Genomic DNA, 22,924 nt, shown 5'->3' on the forward strand with positions numbered 1-22,924 from the left:
TATTATTTTGAAATTAGATAGTGATTTCTGAACTGGTTGCCTGCTATTAGAATATGGGCTTTTGGTGGGTAGTCAGGTTACTTTCTTCATTCGTTGCACTGGTTCCTACTGTATTTATGAAGCAACTTTTCATTTTTCAATTCAGTGACAATTGGAGATGTCTTCGGGGATGTTTTTTGTTCATTTGGCACTGATTAAACATTAAACACCAAAAGTTTCTACAATAAGGCTTCCATTTAGTTCTGAGTGTTTTGAGCTTTCACATTCAGAAATGAGGGACATTTACAAATGGTAGGAGGTAATAGCTAGCCTTTTAAAATCAGGCAAGTTTGATTTGAAACACACTGTATATTTAAGCTTACCCCTAGTGATTAGATTTTTTTTACTTGAAAATAGCTTTAAAATTAAAAAAATTTTTTAAGGATAATTAATGCCTTTGAGGAAGATGACAAAAACATCTGTGTGCCACAATTAATGGTTCGTTAACTTCTATAAGAAAATTCTAAAGTTTGGAAATAATAGGACTGAGCAGAGGCTGAGAGAGTGGGGAGGACAGATAAAAATTTATCTTTATTACTTTGTTACTTTTAATTCAAATATCATATAGCCCTGTTCTTTTTTTCTTTTATTTCATCTTTATTGAGGTATAATTGACATATAAAATTGTCAGATATTTGAAGTATACATTATAATGACTTGATACATGCATACATTGTGAAAGGATTTCTCCCCATCTAGTTAACACATTCACCATGTGACATTTATTTTTGGGTGAGAACATTTAAGTTCTACTCTCTCAGTATATTACATTTATACAGTAGCAGTGTTATCAACTATAACTCCCATGCTTTGCACTAGGTCCTCCTCCTTATTCATCTTATAGCTGAAAGGTGATAGGTGATACTTGGTTACCAATTTCCCCATTTTCCCCACCACCCCAAGGCCATCAACCACTTTTCTACTGTATCAGTGAGTTTGTCTTTTTTTTTAATTCTACATATAAGTAGTACCAGGCAGTATTTGTCGTCCTCTGTCTAGCTTCTTTCACTTAGCATAATGCCCTTGACGTCCATCCGTGTTGCAAACGGCAGGATTTTCTTTTTCCCTGTGGCTGAATATTCCATTATCTATATGTACTACATCTTCTTTATCCATTCATACAGTGACAGACACTTAGGTTATTTCTATGTCTTGGCTATTGTGAGTAATGCTGCAACAGACATGGGAGTGCAGAGATCTCTCTTGAAATCCGGATTTCATTTACTTTTTGGGGAACCTCCATACTTTTTCCATAGTAGTTGTGTCAGTTTACATTCCCACTAACCACACAAGGGTTCCCTTCTCTCCACGTACCACGTTTATTATCATGTTTTTTTGATGAGAGCTGTGCATGTAATTACTTATCCGAGTGGATATTTTTATTATTTTTTAGCTAGATCACAGTTTTGATAATGAAGTACAGAAAGGAAATATTTTACCACACATGCATGTACATCACTCATGCACATTTTTTGTAAGAAGCCACTTGACAGCTTTCAGAGGAAAGGGAGTTATTTTAGAGGAAGTCACTATTAAATACTGGTATCAAATTAATTATTAAGTTAGGAGACATAAGATCTTTTAAGTCTGCTTTTTCTTTGTAGATATTGAAGACTTGCCCCCAACAGTCCAAGAAAAATTATTTGATGAGGTGCTTGATAGAGATGTTCAAAAAGGTAAACATGGAATTACTTTAATGTCTTACATCAATTCAGTAAACTTTTTGCTTTGTTCTATAAAAGATTTGGAGTAGTTTAGTGTATGGCTAACTTGTTTATTTTTACTTTAAATTAAAAATATTAAGGTCTTAGGAATAGTGTCATATTGTGCTGTTAAAAATGTACATTCTGTCAATTATATCTCAATAAAATTGGAAAAAAACAACTCATTTACAGCTCTTAACTGTGATAGAGTGATAAAGGCACAAAAGTTGTAAAACTTCCTAATTCAAATTCTAGAATGGGTTTTCTGTTTCCTATTCTAGAATGAGTATTTTTCCATAATAATTTAGAAAATAAATTGTCAAGAATTTAAAAATAAATTGTCAAGTTCATCAAATTTATTTAGGTGTTTATTGCACATAAACCTGTCATCTACAGAATAGGTCGTCTCTTCCCCTGAATAGTCCTTAATTGCATTGGCATGAAAATGAACATACTTAAATTCCTCATATAGAGTTAGAAGAAGAATCTCCAATAATAAATTGGTCCTTGGAATTGGCTACTCGTTTGGACAGCCGACTGTATGCACTTTGGAACCGGACTGCAGGAGACTGCTTACTTGATTCAGTACTACAAGCTACCTGGGGCATTTATGACAAGGACTCGGTGCTTCGGAAAGCCCTACACGACAGCCTGCATGACTGTTCACATTGGTGAGCTGGCTCCTTTCCTGTGTAAATCCAGGAGTGTACTTGCTGGATCATCTCCTTATAGTGGTGGGGTACTTCTTGTCTGTTTTATTTTCTGTGGGAGGGAGAAAACGGGTTTTTGGACATTGAGATATTTTGAACATCTCAGAGGTTCTTAAGTGTTTTTGCTGAGCTTTAAAATAGAAACACCTGAAGTTGTTATAGTAGCTTTAAATATTAAATTACTTGCTCATTTTTAAGTAGTTAAAATGTCATATTCTTGTTCAACTTTAAGAGATGATGTTGACATTGTATCAGGAATTGTTTTCTTCTTGAGGCAGGTAGACTTAAGACCACATTTTTTATTTTCCAAATTTTGAAACCCACAAAAAAGTTAAAAACAAAAACAAAAAACAACAGATCCCAGTATCTTCTTCATTCAGTTGATCAGCCATTAACATATTGCCACGTGTGTGCCATCTTTCCATATATAAATACTTCCTTTGCCAATTAGTTTTAGACATCATGTTGCTTTGCCTTCAATATGCATCTTTAAAAAACAAGGATATTCTCCTACCCAATCACACCCTTATTATTGCATCTGAGAAAAATCAGCATTGACTTCATTACCCAACACAGTCCATATCACAGTCTTCAATAATTTCAACAATAGCATTTAGATATACAGGTTTCTCCCACTCTTCAAAAGTACAGCATGCCTGTGAAACCTTTCATAAGCCAGAATGGCATAAAGCAAGAAGCAGTTACTGTGTTGTAAAAGCAAAAATCCTCTTGAGGTTTCTTTCAGTGAAAACAGGTTCTAAGGTAGGTCTTGCATAAAAATGAAGTGGTTTAAGGTGAACTTTTGAATAGCAGGGGAAATCTATTTAAATATAAATATAAAAAAATACAAATTTTAAAAATCCAGCATCTAATTGAGTATGTGACTAGTCTTGAACTGTAAATTCCCCCATTGAGGTGTCAGTCACTGGAAACAGTGACTGTGTTGTGAATTAGTAGTTTGGTCTTTACATTTATTTGACTTACAGTATTTTCTTGGTTCTCTACATACATTATCTTAGTTATTATAACTGAGAAAATTGAGGCTAGAAAAGGCTAAGTTAATTAAATGTGCCTTTTAATTTTCTCCACACCTAATCGATGTTTATACAACAGTGATAATGGCCTTACCCCAAATAACCTTATTACCCTAGTATCTTTGTATAAATTTTGAGCAGTTCCTAGTTGTAAATTTTGTTGTCAGTATTTAGGGTTTACATGAAGCCCATTAGAATATAAACTCCATGAGAACAGAGATTTTGTTGTGTTTCATTATGGAAGATCTAGTGCCTACAATAGCCTGATAAATAGTAAGTATGAAGTAAATACTGAGTGAAAAAAGAGTACTCTAGAACTTGAAAATGAGAGCAATATAATTACTTTCTTGAGAGCTAAATTACAGATCAAAACATAATGCAGTAAAAATATGTGGTCACTGGAGAAAAATAAAGTGGCTCCCTGGCTGGCAAGCCTAGGTGGTACCCTGACTGGGTGTGGAGTATAGGCACACCGTCAGGATTCTGTGGGTTTGGTTCCAGACCACTGAAAGTGAGTCAACTGATTGTTTTATTTCCCAGTGCAATAAGTTATGTTTCAGTATATTGTAGTGTAGTAAGTGTGCCATAGCACACTTGGTTAGAAATTCAATGTACATACCTTAATTTAAAAATATTTTATTGCTAAGAGATGCAAACCATCTTCTAGCTTTCAGCCAGTCCTGATCTTTTTGCTCAGTGTTGATGGCTGCTGATTGATCGGGGTGATGGTTGCTGAAGGTTGGTTGGCTGTGGCAACTACTTAAAAAGACAACAACGAAGTCTGCCACATAGATTTACTCTTCCTTTCAGGGATTTCTCTGTAGCGTGTGATGCTGTTTGATAGCATTTTACCCACAGTAGAACTTCTTATAAAAGTGGAGGAGTCAAACCCCTTCTCAAACTGTGCTGCTGCTTTATCAGTTAAGCTTATGTAGTATTCTAAAACCTTTATTGTCACTTCAAGAAAATTCACAACATCTTTACCAGGAGTAGATTCCATCTCAAGAAATGACTTTCTTTGCTCATTCATAAGGAGCAACTCCTCACCATTCACGTTTTATCAGGAGGTGGCAGCAATATAGTCACATTTTCAGGCTCCACTTCTAATTCTAGTTCTCTTCTTAATATTTCTACCAGAGCTGTAGTTACTTCCTTCTCCTGAAGTCTTGAACCCCTCAAAGTCATCCATGAGGGTTGGAATCCACTTCTTCCAGACTCCTGTTAATGTTGATACTTAGACCTTTTCCCATGAGTCACAAATGTTCTCTAGGACATTTCTCACAGATGGCTTCTAGAATGGTGAATCCTTTCTAGAAGGTTTTCAGTTTACTTTGTCCAGATCCAACAGAGGAATTCACTGTCGGTGGCAGCTACAGCCTTACAAAATGTTAGTTCTTTAATAAGACTTGAAAGTCAGATTGACTCTTTGATCCATGGGCTGCAGAATTATACTTGTGTGTTAGCAGACATGACAACCTCATCAATCTTGTTAAACATCTCCATCAGAGCTCTTGGGTGACCTTGTGCATGGTCAATAAGCAGTAATCTTTTGAAAGTAGTCTTTTTTCCTGAGCAGTAAGTCTCAATAGTGGGCTTAAAATACTTAGTAAACCATGTTATGGTTTTACAAACTTAGATATGTTGCTATCCAGGCCTTGTTGTCCCATTTTTAGAGCAGAGGCACAGTAGTTTTGGCATAATTCTTAAGGGTCCTAGGATTTTCAGAATGGTCAGCGAGCACTGGTTTCAACTTAAAAGTCACCAGCTCCATTAGCTGCTAACAAGAGAGGCAGCCTGTCCTTTGAAGCTTTGAAGCCAGGCATTGATTTATCCTCTTTAGCTATGGAAGTCTGTGGTGACATCTTCTTCCAAAATAAGCTGTTTTGTCTAAAACCTGCTACTCTGGTGAACCTACAAATGATAAGAAAGCAGAACAGCCTTATTGCTGACATAGAGAAAGTTTGAGTGGTCTGGATAGAAGATCCAACCAGCCACAACATTCCCCTAAGCCAAAGCCTAATCCAGAGCAAGGCCCTGACTCATCTTAACTTCTGTGAAGGCTGAGAGAAGTGAGCAAGTTGCAGATGAAGTTTGAAGCCAGCAGAGGTTGGTTCATGAAGCCTAGGAAATAAGCCATCTCCATAACATGCAAAGTGAAGCAGCAAGTGCTGATGCAGAGGTTGCGGCAAGTTATCCAGAAGATCTGGCTAAGCTAATGCGTGAAGCTGACTACGCTAAACAACAGACTTTGAATATAATATCCTTGAAGGACTTTTCCTTTGCATCCATAACTTGGCTGACTTGACCCCATAGTCCTTGCTTTTGGCCTGTGTCATCTTTCAACATGCCTTCCTTACTAAGCTTAGTTATTTCTGACTTTAAATTAAATTCAGTCTTCCTTTCACTAGAACACTTAGAGGCTATTGTAGGGTTATTAATTGGCCTCTTTCATTGTTGTGTCTCAGGTCTCTTGCCTCTAGGGAAGCCCAAGAAGAGGGAGAGAGAGGGGGGAACAGCCAGTTGGTGGAATTGTCAGAACACAAAATTTATTAAGTTTGCTGTCTTACATGGGGTGGATCATGGGTGCCCCAAAACAGGTATAATAGTAACATCAAAGATGTTGGTCAACTGATCACAGATCACTGTAACAAGTGTAATAGTGAAAAGGGTTGAAATATTACAAGAATTACCAAAACGTGACACAGAGACACAAAGTGAGCAATGCTGTTGGAAAAATGGTGTCAATAACTTGATTGTTGTTGCAGGGTTGCTATGAACCTTTAATTTGTTAAACACAGTATCTGCAAAGCACAATGAAATGAATTGTGTGCCTGGATCCAGAGGAGATGGTTTAGTCACTCAGCTTTTGTCCAAGGAAGAGGTCTTTGTGCCTTTTGGTGGAGGGGTCGCTATGGATTGGTCTGTTAGTGTGGGCAAGACCATTCCTATTTTTGTAAAAAAAATTTTGATTGAAGTATAGTTGACATACAATGTATTAGTTTCAGTGTATAACATAGTGGTTCAACAGTTAAACTTGTTATGTGGTTAAATGTAGTTACCGTCTGTCGTCATATGAGTCGTTACAGTATTATTGACTATATTCCCAGTGCTGTACTTTCATCCTTATCATTCATTTATTTTATAGCTGGAAGTTTGTATCTTTTAATTTCCTTCACCTATTTCACCCATTCTGTCCACCTCCCAAGACCATCCTTTTGAGGCGGCATCATCAGGCTAGGTAAGCCTGATGCCGTTAAATGCTCAGTCCATCCAACCCTCTTGATGGGATTGTGTGCTCACCAGGCAACGTCCTAGTGAAGTTTTTGCTGTCTATATGGGCCTGCCTACACTGAGAGAGAGGATGGGAGTGCTGTGGTTCTTATGACAGTGGTTTCTGGGCATTGTGCTTTTTACAGGTCTGCCTTGTTATTATTAATGTGTTAATTTATATTAATGTGACTCTGCCCCAGAGTTAATGTGACTCTGCCCCAGAAAGATCGATCTGTTCTCTGGGTGTGGGTGAGGTCTAGCTCTTCAGCCTGAAAGCCCCATCTGGACCATGGTTAACCTACCAGCTTGCAGGCGCATTACAAAGGCAGTCCTGGTTATGTCAGTTATACCTCAATTTAAAAACAAAGGAAAAAAGGGCAGCTCTGGAGCCTTTCCCCTGGTGGTAATACCCTGACCTTTTGTAAGGCTGGAAGGTGTCTGTGAACTTAAGCAGGTGATACTTTGTTTCTAATTGCGAGGGCTTTTTTTTAAGACTTTGGTGACTAGTAATAATTTGGGGACCTATTCTGTTTCTCACAGCTGGCAGTGGGTGATCTTCTGGATTGGAGCTGCCACTAATATTGTATTGAGACTGGAATTCTGAGGTGGTTTGGTCATTTGTGATTGTGAAAGTCTAGCATGAAAGTAGAGAGAGAGAGAGAGAGAGTCCCATCATCCCAGGGGATAAATGGGCTGGATGGGGGCGTGGCTGTTAAGAGTGAGAAGGAATGTGTAGGGTGTGAGGGTACAGCCATTGGCAAGTATTGTAGCAGATCTGGCAGCAAAGAGGCCTTGACTCCAAAAGAAGTGAGACCTCGAGCTGGCAGACAGGCCTCCCAGACAGAAGTGTGCCTTGGCGCCCCTGCCCCAGTCCCTGTCGTCACGGCTCTTCACTTGGTGTTCACAGTGGGGGCAGTGGGGCTGCGCGGTGGTGGTGCTCCGTTCTGCAGGCCTGCTGCAGTGTCGTGGGGATGCGGATCACCAAGAGGGGACAGGAAGCGTCGTTGCTGTCGACTCAGGACATCAGTGACACAGGTCAATATGTCAACCTTAATGAATAACCACCGAATTGTTGGCTCTGTGGAGTTGTTATAGGCATGTGACTATTAAAAGATAGAAGGAAGGGGACTGAGAGCCTTGGTGCTGTCCGAGGCCCGGAGAGGGGCAGCCGGCGTGTCCTTGTGTGGTCTCTTTTCCCATCAGTTTTTTGCTGAGGAGCCCTTTGCACACAATCCAGATCAATTGGGATGATTTCTTAAAGTCATTAAATATCTAAGTGAGAACTGAGAAAGGCATTTCATTTAAACTCATCCCCCTCTTACTTCAAAATAGACAGTTTGTGGTGGCAGCTGTGGCGTCCTGGTGGATGCCTGTGAGTCCGGCTGCCCATCCTTCAAGACTGGCATTGACTGGCCTTTAAGTGACCTGTTGGTCCATGTTCTTGAGAGGTGGGTGGAAGTAATTAATGTTGTAGGGGAAAAAATCAGTGCAGGTCTTTTAGAAACATTGTTACTGTTTCTCTGTGGTGGAGCTCTCTGTAGCTCGGTATTCTGTCTGAATATATAATTCTTAAAGACTATTTTTTAGAGTGATTTAGTTTATAGCAAAATGAGAGGCAGGTATAGGTATATGTCATATACTTCCTGCCCCCACACGTGCATGACCCTTCATTATGAACACTCCCCACCAGAGCAGTACATTTGTTACCTGTAATTGATGAGTCTGTATTGACTCATCATTATCAGGCAGAGTCCATGGTTTACTGGAGGGCTTATTTTAGTGTTCTATGTACTGTGATTTTGCACTAATGTATAATAAATACCAATTGTTGTAGTATCATACAGAGTATTAGCATTATAGTATTAGAGAGAGTTATCTCCACTGCCTTAAAACTCCTCTGTGCTCTGTCAGTTCATCCGTTCCTCTTCCTCAACCCTTGCAACCGCTGGTCTTTCTACCATCTCCATAGTTTTGCCTTCTCCAGAATGTCATGTAGTTGGAATCACACAGTATGTGGCCAATTCAGCTTGGCTTCTTTCACTTGTAGTAAATACACATTTAAGGTTCATCCATGTTTTTTCGTGCCTTAATAGCTCATTTCCTTGTAATGCTGAAAAATACTCCGTTGTCTGGATGGGCCACAGTTTATTTATCCATTCCCCTGCTGAAGGACATCTTGGTTGCTTGCAAGTTTTGGCGATTATGAATAAAGCTGTTGTAACAACATCCGTGTGTGGGTTTTTGTGTGAACTTGTTTTCATCTTCTTTGGGTAAATACCAGCATGCACAATTGCTGGATTATATGGCTAGGGTATTTTTAGTTTTGTAAGAAACTACCAGACTGTCTTCCTAAGTGGGTGTACCATTTTGGTTCTAACCAGCAATGACTGAGTTCCTGTGGCTCCACATCCTTGCTAGCATTTGGTGGTGTCAGTATTGTTATATTTAGATTATTGATGTTCATATGACTAAGATATAGTTAGAGTAATGTCTACCATATTTGTTAACTTTTCTCTTTGTTAACCTTGTTCTTTGTTCCTGTTTTTGTCTTTCATTCTTTCTCTGTCTTTTGTGTTTTTAATTATTTTACACAATTCCATTTTCTCTTCATTCTAAGCATGTCACTTTTATTAGTGGTTGCCCTTGAGTTTGCAATAATATATTTATAGTTAATCCAAATCCACTTTCAGATATCACTATGCCACTTTATGGGTTGTTATGAGTACCTTATAATAGCAAACTAGTCCTGCGTTCTTGCTGTCTCTTGCGTCTTTCTCTGCTGTCATTTATTTTATTTTGTGTGGAAGCATACATACATAAGTATATATATGATGTACACCTAAATCACATGCATTGTGATCGTTATTTTGAACAGACTGTTAGATCAATTAGTAATAATAAATGGTTTTATTTTTCCTTCACATTTCCTCTTTGCTCTTCCTTTATGTGGATTTTGTCTCTCTGATTTTCCTTCTGTCTAAAGAACTTTTAACATTTCTTGTGAGGTCTATTGGCAGCAAGTTTCCTCAGTTTTTGTTTGTGTCAGAAAATGCTCATTTCTCCTTCATTTTTTGAAGGATAATTTCACAGGTGGTTGGGTTTTTTCTCTCAACTTCTAAGTATTTCACTCCACCTTCCTCCTTGCATGGCTTTGGAGGCATTGGATGTAATTCTTGTTTTTGTTCCTCTGTAGATGAGGTGTTTTTAACTCTGGCTTCTTTCAGGGTTTTTTCTTTAGTTTTCTGTAGTTTGAATATAATGTGCCCTAGGTATAATTTCCTGGCATTTTCCTCCTTGGTGTTCTCAGAGCTTTCTGGGTCTGTGGTATAGTGTCTGAATTTGGGGAACTTCTCAGTCATTATTGTTTCAAATATTTCTTCTGTTACTTTCTTTTTCCTCCACTATTTCTGTTAGGTTATGTGTCGTGCCTGTTGATAGTTGTCCCATGGTTCTTTGCTTTCTCTTCTGGTTTTTAATATATCTGTGTTCTCTTTGCTTTTTAGATTTGGAGGTTTCTATTGACTGTCTTTGGGAGGTTCTTTTCTTAGCTATGCCCAGTCTCCCAGGAAGTCCATCAAAGGCACCCTTCATTTCTGTGACAGTAGTTTTGATCGCCAGCCTTTCATCTGGTCCTTTCTTAGGTCCCCGTCTCTCTGCTCACGCTGCCCCCCTGTTCCTGCACGCTGTCTGCTCTGTCCATTAGAATCCTGGCATGCTTAGTCATTTATTTCAATTTAAAAGATTTTAAGTTTTACTCTTAATGTTTTTGTCTAAGAATTATGGTTCTAGCTTTTACATTTAAGCTCTGTGGTCCATTTTCAGCTGACGTCTACTTAAGTTTTGAAGTAGATCTAAAATCATCTGTTTTACAAGTGGATGTCCAATTACCCCATTACCATTTATTGAAAGACTGGTTTTTCCCATTCAGTTACCTTAGCACTTCTGTTGAAAATTATTTTTTTACTGTAACAAAAAAGTAAAAGTTTGTTTCTGTCTTCTCAGTTGTTTCCTGTTGATCATCAGTATGTTGATCCTTATGCCAGCATCAGTCTGTCTTGATGATTGTAGCTTTGTGGTTGAGTTTCAAATTCAGTGGAATAAGTCTTCAAACTCTGTACTTCTTTTTCAAGATTCTTTTTGCTAGTCTCAAGTCTTCAGATTTCCATGTAAATGTTAGGATCCAGCATATCAGTTTCCACACAAAAAGTGCTCTGAGATTTTGATAAGAGATGGCTTTGGATCTGTAGACTAATTTGGGGCATATTACCAGGTTGACAGCACTGACCCTTGTAATCCATGAACACATGGAATTGGTGTTTGGACGTTGAAGCAAACTTGTACTGCTGCCCCACTTGGCCGTGTGTTCCTGGATTTGGTTTGCTTGTCTGTTCTTAATGATCAGGGTAGCTTCAGGATTTAGGTCTTTGTATGGTGGATGATTATTTGAATATTTTTGAAGTATATTTTTTTGAATTCCCTTATTCTGTATCTTCTTGAGGGGTTTTGAGTGCAGTCATTTAATTTCTGGGGCACTTTGCTGTTTCATTCATAAAATGATTCTAGACACTAAGCAACAAATTTCTAACTATTCATCTTTCAGTTTGTAACAACTTCCTGTGTTTCACGATATTTCTTACACTTTTCAGAATGATGTATTTTGTCATAGGTGCTCTTCAAACATTTTTCTGTGTATCGTAGGTATTTTGAAAGAGGGATATCCATACTTTATTTTTAAAACATTTGGCATTGAAACTTACAGTCTTGATAAAAAGCTCTTGGTGACCTAGAGTATAAATATTTTCCCCCAGTAACCAAGAATCAAACCACTGTAAACATTCTTTTTTAGTCCTTTTAGGAAATCTAATATACCATAATTTACTTTTTACAGAGCCCTCCATTTTCTATAAAGAAACTTGTAACACTAACAATTTCACTTTCTATGCTGGAACTTCTCAACAGCAGCAACAGAATGTTTTCTTACCTTTTGCTTCTTTAGCCTAGAAATCAAGTACAAAAAAGAAAATTCCTAATAAGAGAAATGTGATGTTATAAGCAGGTTAAGTATCTGTTTTTACTTGAGAGGTCTTTCTTGGCTTTTTTTGTTAAGATAGTGAATCCTAACTCTGAGCATAATTATACCTGGGTTTGTTTAAATTTATACTTGATGTAAAAGATTTTGTTTTTAGTAATTCAGTGGCCTAGTTTGATGTTCAGTGTTCATAATTTATTAGGCTGAAATATTAGAGCATTATCAAATATAAAGAAAGTGTAGTTGCAGTGATTTTTTAAAATGATAATCAGAGAAATAGTTTTATTAATGAAAGAAATCTCAAGGAATTGATTTTGATATTCTCGTGAACACATGGGCTATTTCCAGTCTGCTGTTCATGTAGCAACCAAGTAGTGAATACTGTACATTAATGGAGAAATGTAGTATCTTTGATTGTATCCAATGTCTCAAATGATTTTGAGTGTTTTGTTTTGAATTTGTAAACCAGTAGTAGACAGTTGAAATTAACTGTCCTCATCACTAGTGTTTAAAGTTTTGTTCAAAATTTGGTGGGTGGTGAACCAAACTATGTCTGAGGATAAGTTAAACGATGTCTGCCAGCAGAGTGGAGGAATTTTTAATTCGGAAAATATATTACAAACTAGGTAAAATTAATAAATTACTAATCTCTTCACATGAATTGCTTAAAGGCTACATAAATAAGTGATTGGGGCATTAAATGCATTGTTTATGGAAGGCTTATTTTTTACTGTCTTGCTCTTTTAGGTTTTACACGCGTTGGAAAGATTGGGAGTCGTGGTATTCTCAGAGCTTCGGTTTACATTTCTCCTTGAGAGAAGAACAGTGGCAAGAAGACTGGGCATTTATACTCTCTCTTGCTAGTCAGGTGAGAATGCTTCAAGGCAGGTTGCCTCTATGAGAAAGAAGGCACGTGATCTAAGTCCCTTGATCTGCGTGTGCAGACCATGTTGGAGGCACGAAGGAAAGAGTGCCTGACTCGGCATCTGGTCGCCTGGGTGCTGTTCATCAAGCTGTATGGCCACAGGCACGTCCTCCGGCAGAGCAGGGAGGACAGCATGTTTCTTACATTAAGTGATAAAAAGTGTCAAAACCAAAGTTGTACTGTGATTGTGAGCACTTAACAACTCTTCACTTACATGTAGTCCCCGCAGAAACGTTGGCATGATGCCTCTTATGCACAGGCTAGCTCCTGCTCTTTGTCCAAGGCGGACTAGGCCACGATGCCTGGCCAGTTGTGGGTGCTCTCGTGCCGGCGCTGAGCTGTCTGCCCTGCCGACCCAGTTGTACTCTTCCTAAGGCTCCCAGTGGTGAGGCTCTACCTATGTGACGTAGGCCAAGAAGGTGCCGTGGACAAGTGATTTCTGATTAACTTAGGAATGAACTTTTGTGAACAAACTGTGTAGGGTTGTTTGTCTTGGACTCTAGGTTTGTGCTAGTTTTATTTTGTGAAGCACGTTGAATATACTAAACTGTAAAAGTTCAGATACACGCACAACAAGCCATCCTTTTTGTAGAAAGTGCTGTAATCCATTGGAACCTTGGGAAGGAATACCTGCTGCTGGTGGCTTCGACACATGCCTCCAGAAAATGTGTTGTCAGAATCGTTGTAGGGGAAAGTAGACTGTTTAAGTATCCTTGAATTAGGCGATGCTGCCATTTAAGTTTGTATGAAGTAACAAAGCTCATCTTTTTACTTCGGGAGGACCTTCTGTAGGTAGCACTTTCTGAGGTACCTGGCAGACAGTGGTAAACCCCACCGTCCCTCGCTGTCTCTGCATGCCTTGTTCCTCAGGTCACTATGGGTCAAGTCTGTTCGGTTCTTCAGTTTGTACGGTGCAGGCTGTCTGTACATACAGACTTCACTTGTTTCTTTTGTGGTTTTATTGGACTTTGCTGTTTGAGAAATCAAATGCTTTTTTAGGCTGACAGTATTATTTTTCAAAAAATTACTGGGAGGGTAGCATTGTGTTGTACTCTTCAGTTTTGTAGGGTGGTGTGGTAAATGCTTTAAAGAGAAATTGCTTTCTTTTATTTTGTTCTGTGCAGCCTGGAGCAAGTTTGGAGCAGACACACATTTTTGTACTTGCACATATTCTTAGACGACCAATTATAGTTTATGGAGTAAAATACTATAAAAGTTTCCGGGGAGAAACTTTAGGATATACTCGGTTTCAAGGTAAGCTTATTCAGGAGTTGTTTCAGAAGCTTCTCATTTACTATAATGTAGTTTGCAGCCACGTCCTGAAAACCCCATTGTGATTTTCTTTCCTCTTCCCAGGTGTTTATTTGCCATTGCTGTGGGAACAGAGTTTTTGTTGGAAAAGTCCGATTGCTCTGGGCTACACAAGGGGCCACTTCTCTGCTTTGGTTTCCATGGAGAATGATGGCTATGGCAGCCGAGGTGCTGGTGCTAACCTGAACACCGATGACGATGTCACCATCACGTTTCTGCCTCTGGTTGACAGCGAGAGGAAGCTGCTCCACGTGCACTTTCTTTCTGCTCAGGAGGTAGGAAGCGTGTCCGTCCTGTCCTCTTAACTCCTTAAAGCAGTGATGCTGTACCAGAATCAACCTGGCATACCTTTCGGGTGCGGTATTACCTGCATTCCCAGCTAAATTTCTTAATTTATAGAACTTACACTTCCTGTAAATTCTGGTCAGACTTTGAAATTCTGAACTGCTGTGTAGGATGTGTGTGGGCACAGCAGTGAAGGGAAGGTGAAAGTCCCTGCCCTCAGGTAGCTATGAGTGTGGAGAAAAAGCAGAGAGATGAGGTGAGGGGGCAAGGGAGAGGTTGAGGGGACCCAGGATGTGTGACTCCCATGGGGCAGTACGGGAAGCCACCAGAGGAGGTGACAAATGAGCAAAGACCTGAGAGAGAGGGGTCTTGGAGTCTGGGGGAAGGGAGTTCCAGGTACAGGGAACCACAGGCCAGTGTGCATGGTGGGCACTGCGTGGAGGGGCTGAGGGGCGGGGTGGAGTTCCTCAACAGCCTTTTACAGCTGTGGCTTTGACTCTGGGTGAGCTGGCAAGCCACTGGCCAGTTTGCCCCAGAGTGCAGCACTGGCTGCTTACTGGAGACCAGACACCGGGGCAGTGGTGGGACAGGAGTGCCAGGTAGGAGAGCATCGTGGGGCTGGGGAGAAGGGAGTGCAGCCAGGCAGGGGAGGTGGTGAGGATGGGCAGCAGAACACACTCAGAAAACCTGTATTCTTACAAAATTACTGGCCTTTTATTTAATATACTAGAAACTTCTAAAGAACTTTTTATAATCATGACATTAAGAAAAAAAGGTCAGACCATTTTTTCTAACTTCAACCTGCCCATAACTGACCGAGGAAACTTAACTTGTCATGTCACGTATGTGAAGCTGGCCTTCTTTTCCTAGGCTTTTCTTTGCCAGGATCAGTTTATTAGGGAACAGTTGGGTTTTGCTGTCATAGCAAGTTAACTTATTACTAGATTGTTTCCTTTAGGCTTTTTTTGCAGATTTTGCAATTGCGTTTTTCTGTATTTACTCCTAAGAAACTGGGTTTTGATGGTAAAGGTGATGAGAGGTTGAAAATGGCTAGAAGTTCCTTTGGCCTTTCTATTAGCAGTCTTAACAGCTGCAGGTTTCTGTAAAGTTTTCCTACCAGGTTTCTAATCTGTGGTGGTATTATTTTCCCCTTTCTCTACTTCCTCAAACAGCTAGGTAATGAGGAACAGCAAGAAAAACTGCTCAGGGAGTGGCTGGACTGCTGCGTGACTGAGGGCGGAGTACTGGTTGCCATGCAGAAAAGCTCTCGGCGGCGAAACCACCCCCTGGTCACGCAGATGGTAGAAAAATGGCTTGACCGCTACCGACAGATCCGGCCTTGTACATCCCTGTCCGACGGAGAGGAAGACGAAGATGATGACGATGAATGAAAAAAAAAATGAAAGAGCAGGCGGGCAAGGTATCGGCTCTGTGGTGACCCCAGTTAGCATGGTGCTCCAAGCAGAGTGCAGGGCAGGATCTGCTCGGGTTCACCCGACGCACATCAGCGGGAGGCAGCATCTGCTTGCGTGAGGACACAGAGCTTTGTGTGAACTAGTTTGTAAAAACCTAATTTTATTAAGACAGAACCTTTTTCCTTTCAAATTGTAAATCTGTCTGTAAATGTAACGCATGTGGTTGTGTTAAGTTGTGTAATAGGAAAAGTGTACCAGCATCTTCATATTACTGTTTTTCCAGCATGGCATCGCCAAAGGCAAATGGCAGATGGTTTTGTTCCTCTGAGATGTTGCAGTAGAACCTAGCATTCTACTTCCAGTGTAAAAGACCCATCTCACATCAAGTTTCACTAGAGCTTGTTAGAAATTTGGAAACGTTTTGTACAAATTATCCATAGCAAAACATAAAAATAAAAACAAGCTTTTATTTTATCAATACTTCAGTTCTGTTGTGCCCAATAAAATCAAATCTTTAAGGAACAAACTGCAAGGAAAGAAAGAATTTTTTATTGACTGCACTTCATATAGACAGCATTCCCTTGTTGTGGAAAGAGCTTTGGTTTCTATGGTTTTGTCTTAAGTTTCTGATTTAGGTATTTTATTTGTTTGGAAGAGAATCCTTAAATTAAAATGAGGGTTCCTCTATTAGACTCTGGGCAGCAATCTCTTGAGGGGTGTTATTCCCTGGATGTACATTAGGGAAGTGCTTGGGGAGCAGGCCCCTCGTAACTTAACAGATCGTGTGAAATTGCTCCCTTGACACAGTTGGCAAAGTTATTTATTCCCATATTGCCACGCAGGGGTCCCTGGGTTCTTACTGTCCGTTATCTTTTAAGCAAATCATGTTAGAAAGGCATGCCATCGCTCGGGCTAACTGGCAGTCAGTGCAATACAGAATAAAGATTTTAAAATGCAGTAAGGTGGTAAATGCATTGTATAATGAATTTCTCAGTGAGTAGTCTGAGAAGTTTTGCACGTTGGTTAATTGTGGCCATTCTTTATTTAAAGTTAAAACTATACTCATAGGTAGAAAAACTTTCATGAAGTATAATTTGACTTCAGGTACATATTTAATATTGGGTAAAAATTTCAGCTATCTCAGGAACACAGACCTAGTGTCCTGATAAGCACTTTATGTAGACAAGTGTTGATGTGGCAAGGAATTTGGAAAGACACACACACACACACACCTTTCCCGTCCTTTGATGAAAATGCTGTGAAAACCGTTAAATATTCGCTTCTTGTTTTCTTCTAAGTTTGGTTTAGATGGTATTGAAATGTGTGTAACCTTTAAGTTGATGCCAGAATACTGAAGAGAGAAAACTTCCCAAGAGGTGTCTTTGGTTCCCCTCTCTGAATACTCACTGACAGGTGTTCCCAGGGTGAAAGGGTCACTTTGCTGCTTGCTAAAACTTGAAACAAAAATATTTGCAACTTGATTCCATATAAATGAATTTTGACTGATGGTGAATATTCCTGTTCCAAGTGGTTAATGTTTTCTTAAATAGTCCCCCTGGCTTGGTTTGTGACCACTAGTTAGAAGGCTGCCATTCTGAGCATAGCCTCTCTATACATTTTTCTCCATACATAGGAATACTTCTTTAGTGGGCAGAGATCCTGTTCTAGTAAAGCAAAAGCTACACTCCCAATTGAAGAAGCCAAAGAGGAAGTTTGGGAAAAGCATCTAGTCGCTGTGGTCTCCATTGCAGTCAGTCCTGTCTGTCTGGAAAGTGACAGGCCCAACATCTCACCTGCGTGTTGTGTCTGCTGAGTATTGCTTCCTCTTAGGTGCCTCTTTATTTATTTATTTATGATCAGCGACCCTGAGCACATCTAGTTTAACAGGTACAGCGTTCTTCCCTATGGGAAAGAATTATAGATGATTACATTTCCTAGGCTCCAGACAGGGAGGGGGCTTTAAGTGGTTTTCACAGCAGACTGGCTGGTAAAAGCCAAAATTTTGGGTGAATCAATGTTATGTTAAGCTCTTGAACTATTAACAGCCATAACTGTTGGAGTACACAGTCCTTTCTCAAAGAATGTGTCTTTTGGTTGACTCTGGACAGTAATACTGTGAAGTCTTTATTCTTTTTCTAGGGGAAAACACGGTGTTGAGTTTTCTGTTAAATGAAACAAAACCCAGGTGTACCAAGGATTTGGACCTGCCATGTTTTTGCCTCAGGCTCAGTGCCCCAGACACTTGGTGTGTGTCAAGGGAACACTTGTTCCTGGGCAGTTGGGGGCCTCATTTTCATTGCAGATGTCAATGTCACTCTCATTGGTGGCCTACTTGACCAGTAGCTACGAAGCTGTTTAACTACCCTTCTCTTCCCTGGAGTGACTAATCGGCCAGTGACCATGTGGCTCCATCTCTACCCACATGAGGTTGTTCCAATATAATTTTTCACACAGTTGGTGGGATGGGACCACCCCTTAAAATGGGTGAGGAGGTTGACCTTGAGATGCCCTGACCTTACTGTCTTTTAAGGGTAAGGAAGGGGGTCAAAGGGAGTTTGGGACCTGCAAGTGGACCCAGCTGACACTTGCAGATGCCAAGAGTATAGAGGGGGCAAATGCTACTTAAAAAGATCCATTAAATCAGTTTAAAGTTCTGGGCATACAGAAATGGCTGTTTTACATTTCTTTGTAAATATATTTTAAAAGAGATTCACTTCCCTTGCACTAATGCTTAAAGCCAGGTAATTTTGCTTTTGGGTACATTAAAATCAAAACTCTGAAACTTGACTAATTTTGTTTCTTGAATATTTGAGTTCTAATCCACTGTTTCATCTTAAGGATGGCATGATTTGACAATGATGAACTTTGCTGAGGTTGATTTTCCAATTAAATTTTCATGAGGTAATTAGCATTCTTGAGTCTGGTTATACCATAGGCAGGTAGAAAAGTACTGTTAATCTTTGAACCCTGGAATAACAAGAGTTGGAAACTGGCTAATAGAAAATGAAGTTTGTCTTCAAACATCTCAAGTAGAGAACTTTTACATTGGTGAGATGTACTTGAACTTCAGAACTTAACAAATTTTTATTACTTTTTATTGAAAACTGCACTGAACGCTAAATGTCCACCTTTACAATAAACAAATACAGTAACGGTAACTCACACTAAAACAAAACATTTCTGATAGCCATTATTTTTGTTTGGGACAGTTTTAAAAGTTTTTTTTTTTGTCACAAAAACAGGAATGTACCTATACAAAGGCTCAAAATAGGCCATCTTTTAAACAAAAAGGCGATGATTCACAAAAGACTATGAATATAACGTGTAACTAGTTGATACAAATCTAATAGGATTTGTTAAAATCAGTCACATCTAATAACACGCCTGAAGTGTTCTTGTATAAAATATCACGTGAAGAGAAGACTTTATCAATGTCTAAAAAAGTGGGTTCATAGACAATCTGACAAGTTACCATAAAAAGTGTTTCCTGAGACATAAGGAAATGCAACATTATTATTCTTGAACCTTTCAGTTCAAGACTTTCCACTCAATAAAATAGCTGAGGATCTGAAACTGAGAAAATATATTTGAGTACAAACAGCTTGTGAAACTTAATACTTTTTTCTTTTCTTTTTTTGCATCATCAGAGGGTATTACTGAATCCACAACCAACTTGCCCGCAGTGTGCAGTCAGGCGGGGAGGCTTCTCCGCACTGGAGCCCATATTGTCTTCAGTCCTAGGCGTGCAGTTGGCTAACAGGCGAACAGTTTTCTCCCCATTTTGGAGTAATGGAATCTTCCTCTTAGCAGAAGAGGTAACCAGCCCCCATGGACCGAAGGGACTAGAGTCATAGGATGGGGATTTCCTCTTAATATTTTTTTATTTTGATGTTTGGAACTCTTGATGCAACATTCTAGAGCAAGGTGTTCAGGACCTGCTGTGCCCAAGGGATTGATAAAGGAAAAAGATCTATTTATTCTTTGTGATTTGATGCACAGATGAAAAACTTAACACACAATAACAGAAGTTGGTCGTTAATAAATCTCATCCTACTCTTTCAGCGCTTCCGTAAGCAGACCACATCTTCAGTTTTCCCACGTCTTGGTTTCTAGCTCTTTGTAGTTTTAACACTGCAACGTCAATGATGCGTACGTCCAGAGTCAGTTAGAAAGACTGTCAAATTCCTTTCCTTTTAGTTCAACTATTTCTCACTATCTCTTGGTCCCAGGTTTATCTGAAGGATTACTGTGTGTCACTGTCACTCTGCTATTGCTCATTGGGGTGCTCCCGATTGTCCCCGTGTTTTGTGGGCTGGTTGGGAGAGGGAGCTTGGGAAGGGTGTGCCACTGTGGGGAGGTTGTGGGTCACGGGGATGCCTCCAGGGATGATCCCCTCCATGGCCGCAGGAAGTCCGCCTGGAGCCACGCCCACGATGCCCGGCGGGTACCTAAGGAGCACAGAGAAAAAGGACTGCGTGAGTCCAGAGCAGCAAGTTGCCAGCCTGCTGGCTCTGCCTGCTTCTGGTCTTGTCTCCGGGATACTTTGTCATCCTTCCTGCCCCCAAAATCTAAAATGTTGACATTTAATTATGTCTGTGGACACAACACTGAATTTGGAGAACATTTATAAAACAGACTCTGGATGCTTTATGAAGCATTCATTAGTTATGTCGGCAGACTCAGTGATTTCCCAGCAGGCAGCACGACATACTCTGAACCTAAATGTGGCTTTCCAGGGGGTTAGCTGTGTGCTTTGTGGCCTGAGTTGTGAAAGGGACAGAGCAACAGGGAAACGGTGAGCTGGCAATGGCTTGATGCCCATCCTCCTGAGGGTACCTGGTGCCTGAACACCGTCAGCTTGGGTTGCAGGCTCATGAGCTGTGTGCAGTCACCCACAGAACGCAGGGTCCTTATGCACAGATGTGCCTTGGTGTATTTAAACGTTCTTAAGGGGCAGGTACTTTAGATTGGGTTTCATTCTCAAAGTTATTAAACCCTTTACTTGCAGTAAAGGGGGGGTGGTGTCTCTTCTCCCTGTGAAAAGTCTGACCCCCCACCCCCACCCCTATGGCCTCTTAGTTACATTGGTCAGCTATCCTGAGGGAAGATTCAGGAGGACTCTCGGCAGGCAGGATCCCTGGGAACAATAGCCCCTCTGGCACAAAGGAGCCTCAGTTTTTTTAAAGGAGTAATTCTGACACCCCTTTGAAGGGTAGGCTGGTATGGGCTCAAATGATGATACTTGAAATACTTAAAAGGGTAATAAGATGAGTGGGCTCTCAACAGAACCAAATGTAAACAAAGCCATGTGCCCAGCGAGGCAGCAGTGTGGCCGCCTCAAGAGCCAGAGCCTTCACGTACCAGTGATACTACACAAGTGCTGTTTAGCCCCCACCCCAGTTAGTGCAGTGTTTGCAACGGGGAACACTAGGCAACGACTGGGGTCTGAGGTGGGAGGTGCTGGCAGAAGCCGGGGCTACTACGCGCATCCTGCAGTGCACAGGACGGGCCCCACGGGGGGGCCCCAGCGCGTGCTGCCTGCCACCAGGTGGCAGCCCTGGGTTAGCAGGGACACAAGGAGCCTTTCTTCAGGGATTCAAGGCTGCTGTCTGTGCAGGGGCATCCGTTTCCCTGGGACCCAGCAATGCTGGGGGAAGAGGCCCACAGAAAACCACAACTGAAACGTCTGCTCCCCTCCGAGGGGCCGGGGCTCATGTCCCCAGTGCAGATTTCCTTTCATCAGCTCTCTCACACCCCCTGAATCAACCTTAGTGCTTCACCGAGGAACTGTATGTGCAGGGCCCTCTCCCTAGCCAAACAATCATCCTTAGCTGAGTGCTTTCTCTGGACAGAAGATTAGGAAACAACAGGCCCTTTCTCTTGAAGATCTTTTCCTTGCTTTGTGACCTAAAAATCTCTGGTGTTGAAGTGGCTTCAGGTAGAAGGGCACCCCACACAGTGTTGAGACCCGTGGGGAGTGCACCCTAGCCCTGCCTCTTAAACTGGAATTCAAATTCTAGGCCCTGGCGTAGAAGTTACGTTGGTTCCGTGGAAATCAGGCAGGGAAGAACTGAGGCGGGTGGCATCCATAATCCCCACAGGGCGCTCAGGTTGTCCCCAGGTTTGGCCTACCTGGGGGAGCGCCCACAGGCTCAGCCAGATGCTGTTTCTCTCCCTACCTGTATGTGGCGCCATTGAGCTCCGGATGAATTGTTTGCTGATCGATCACTGACCAGGGAGCTGTTGTGACAAAGAATTCCTTGTTCACACAGTTTCTTAAACTTTCTGGGATGCGACCTGGAACAAGATGGTTAAAATTAATCATCTGTACTTTTCAAGGCCACAAAGTTACATATGCTACTTAGTGGCTGCTACTAGTGGAGACAGCCTACAGGTATGCACTGATGGAAGTCCGCTACTCTGCAGTAAGAGGGCAGGCCTTTTGTCACAAAATGTGAAATGGCGTGAGGCCCAAGCACTTCAACACCAGCCTCTACCAGGACAGAAAGGAGCCACCCCTCTGCTCTCTCAGGGGGCCCTCCACAGCCTGTAACTTACAAAAGGGAATTGGGGTTCCTCTGAAACTCAGTTTGGGGCTTGCATGCACAGGGCCCCACCTCATTCAAGATTTTATCACCTGGACTCCTAAAAACCATTCCTGCCCACAGCAAGCTTTTTGTCATTGCCAGGACTGGAGGCGGCGCACTCCAGAGCTCAGACTGCCCTTCGGCGCATCAGGCCACGGCCGCGGGAGCGAGGCCGAGGGCGGGCTTACCTGTGATGGCCCGGCGGATCTCGGTGGCAGCTGCCTCCCTCATTTCTAGCGAGGCTTGCTCGCTATACCAGGCTGTGTGGGGTGTACAGATGAGATTGGGTGCATCTTTCAAGGGACCCTGAGCAAAGCTAGAAAAATGTAAACAAGTAGTAAGAGAGAAGTTGAATGCACCCCACTTCCTATCCTACTCAGCAGAAATGAGCTCTCATCTGTGTGGCTAATACTCCACAGGCCACGATAACAGGCATTTTGTAGTTTGCTTCTTATCGACTGGGAATTTAAGAACATACTGAAACTACAGAGAATAATCAGGAACTCAGAAAGAAGACAATTCTATGGAGGGCTGGCCTGCCTGCCTCCTACCAGCGTAAGAACAGTTCAGGGTCTGGATGAAGCTGCTTGTCTGCAGACCGACCACCCATCATTTT

General features: G+C 41.2%; 2 protein-coding genes across 15 annotated transcripts in view; one reads left to right on the forward strand and one right to left on the reverse strand.

The window, feature by feature from the left end:
* The window catches only part of ZRANB1 (zinc finger RANBP2-type containing 1), a 108,572-nt gene extending 90,064 nt beyond the window's left edge, over positions 1-18,508 (forward strand). For all 5 annotated transcript variants that reach the window (XM_057506451.1, XM_036898963.2, XM_057506450.1 and 2 more), the window contains 6 exons: positions 1,644-1,715; positions 2,215-2,413; positions 12,533-12,653; positions 13,835-13,964; positions 14,067-14,296; positions 15,479-18,508. In XM_057506451.1, the coding sequence (XP_057362434.1) occupies positions 1,644-1,715; positions 2,215-2,413; positions 12,533-12,653; positions 13,835-13,964; positions 14,067-14,296; positions 15,479-15,697 (971 nt within the window). In that variant the 3' untranslated portion in view covers positions 15,698-18,508. The remainder of the gene's footprint in view (positions 1-1,643; positions 1,716-2,214; positions 2,414-12,532; positions 12,654-13,834; positions 13,965-14,066; positions 14,297-15,478) is intronic.
* Positions 18,509-18,799: 291 nt separating this feature from the next.
* CTBP2 (C-terminal binding protein 2) overlaps positions 18,800-22,924 on the reverse strand; it is a 154,981-nt gene continuing 150,856 nt past the window's right edge. For all 10 annotated transcript variants that reach the window (XM_036898961.2, XM_036898957.2, XM_036898959.2 and 7 more), the window contains 3 exons: positions 22,497-22,624; positions 21,901-22,018; positions 18,800-20,169 (listed from right to left, as the gene is read on the reverse strand). In XM_036898961.2, the coding sequence (XP_036754856.2) occupies positions 19,989-20,169; positions 21,901-22,018; positions 22,497-22,624 (427 nt within the window). In that variant the 3' untranslated portion in view covers positions 18,800-19,988. The remainder of the gene's footprint in view (positions 20,170-21,900; positions 22,019-22,496; positions 22,625-22,924) is intronic.

The sequence above is a fragment of the Manis pentadactyla genome, chromosome 8, assembly GCF_030020395.1.
Source record: "Manis pentadactyla isolate mManPen7 chromosome 8, mManPen7.hap1, whole genome shotgun sequence".
Lineage (NCBI taxonomy): Eukaryota > Metazoa > Chordata > Mammalia > Pholidota > Manidae > Manis > Manis pentadactyla.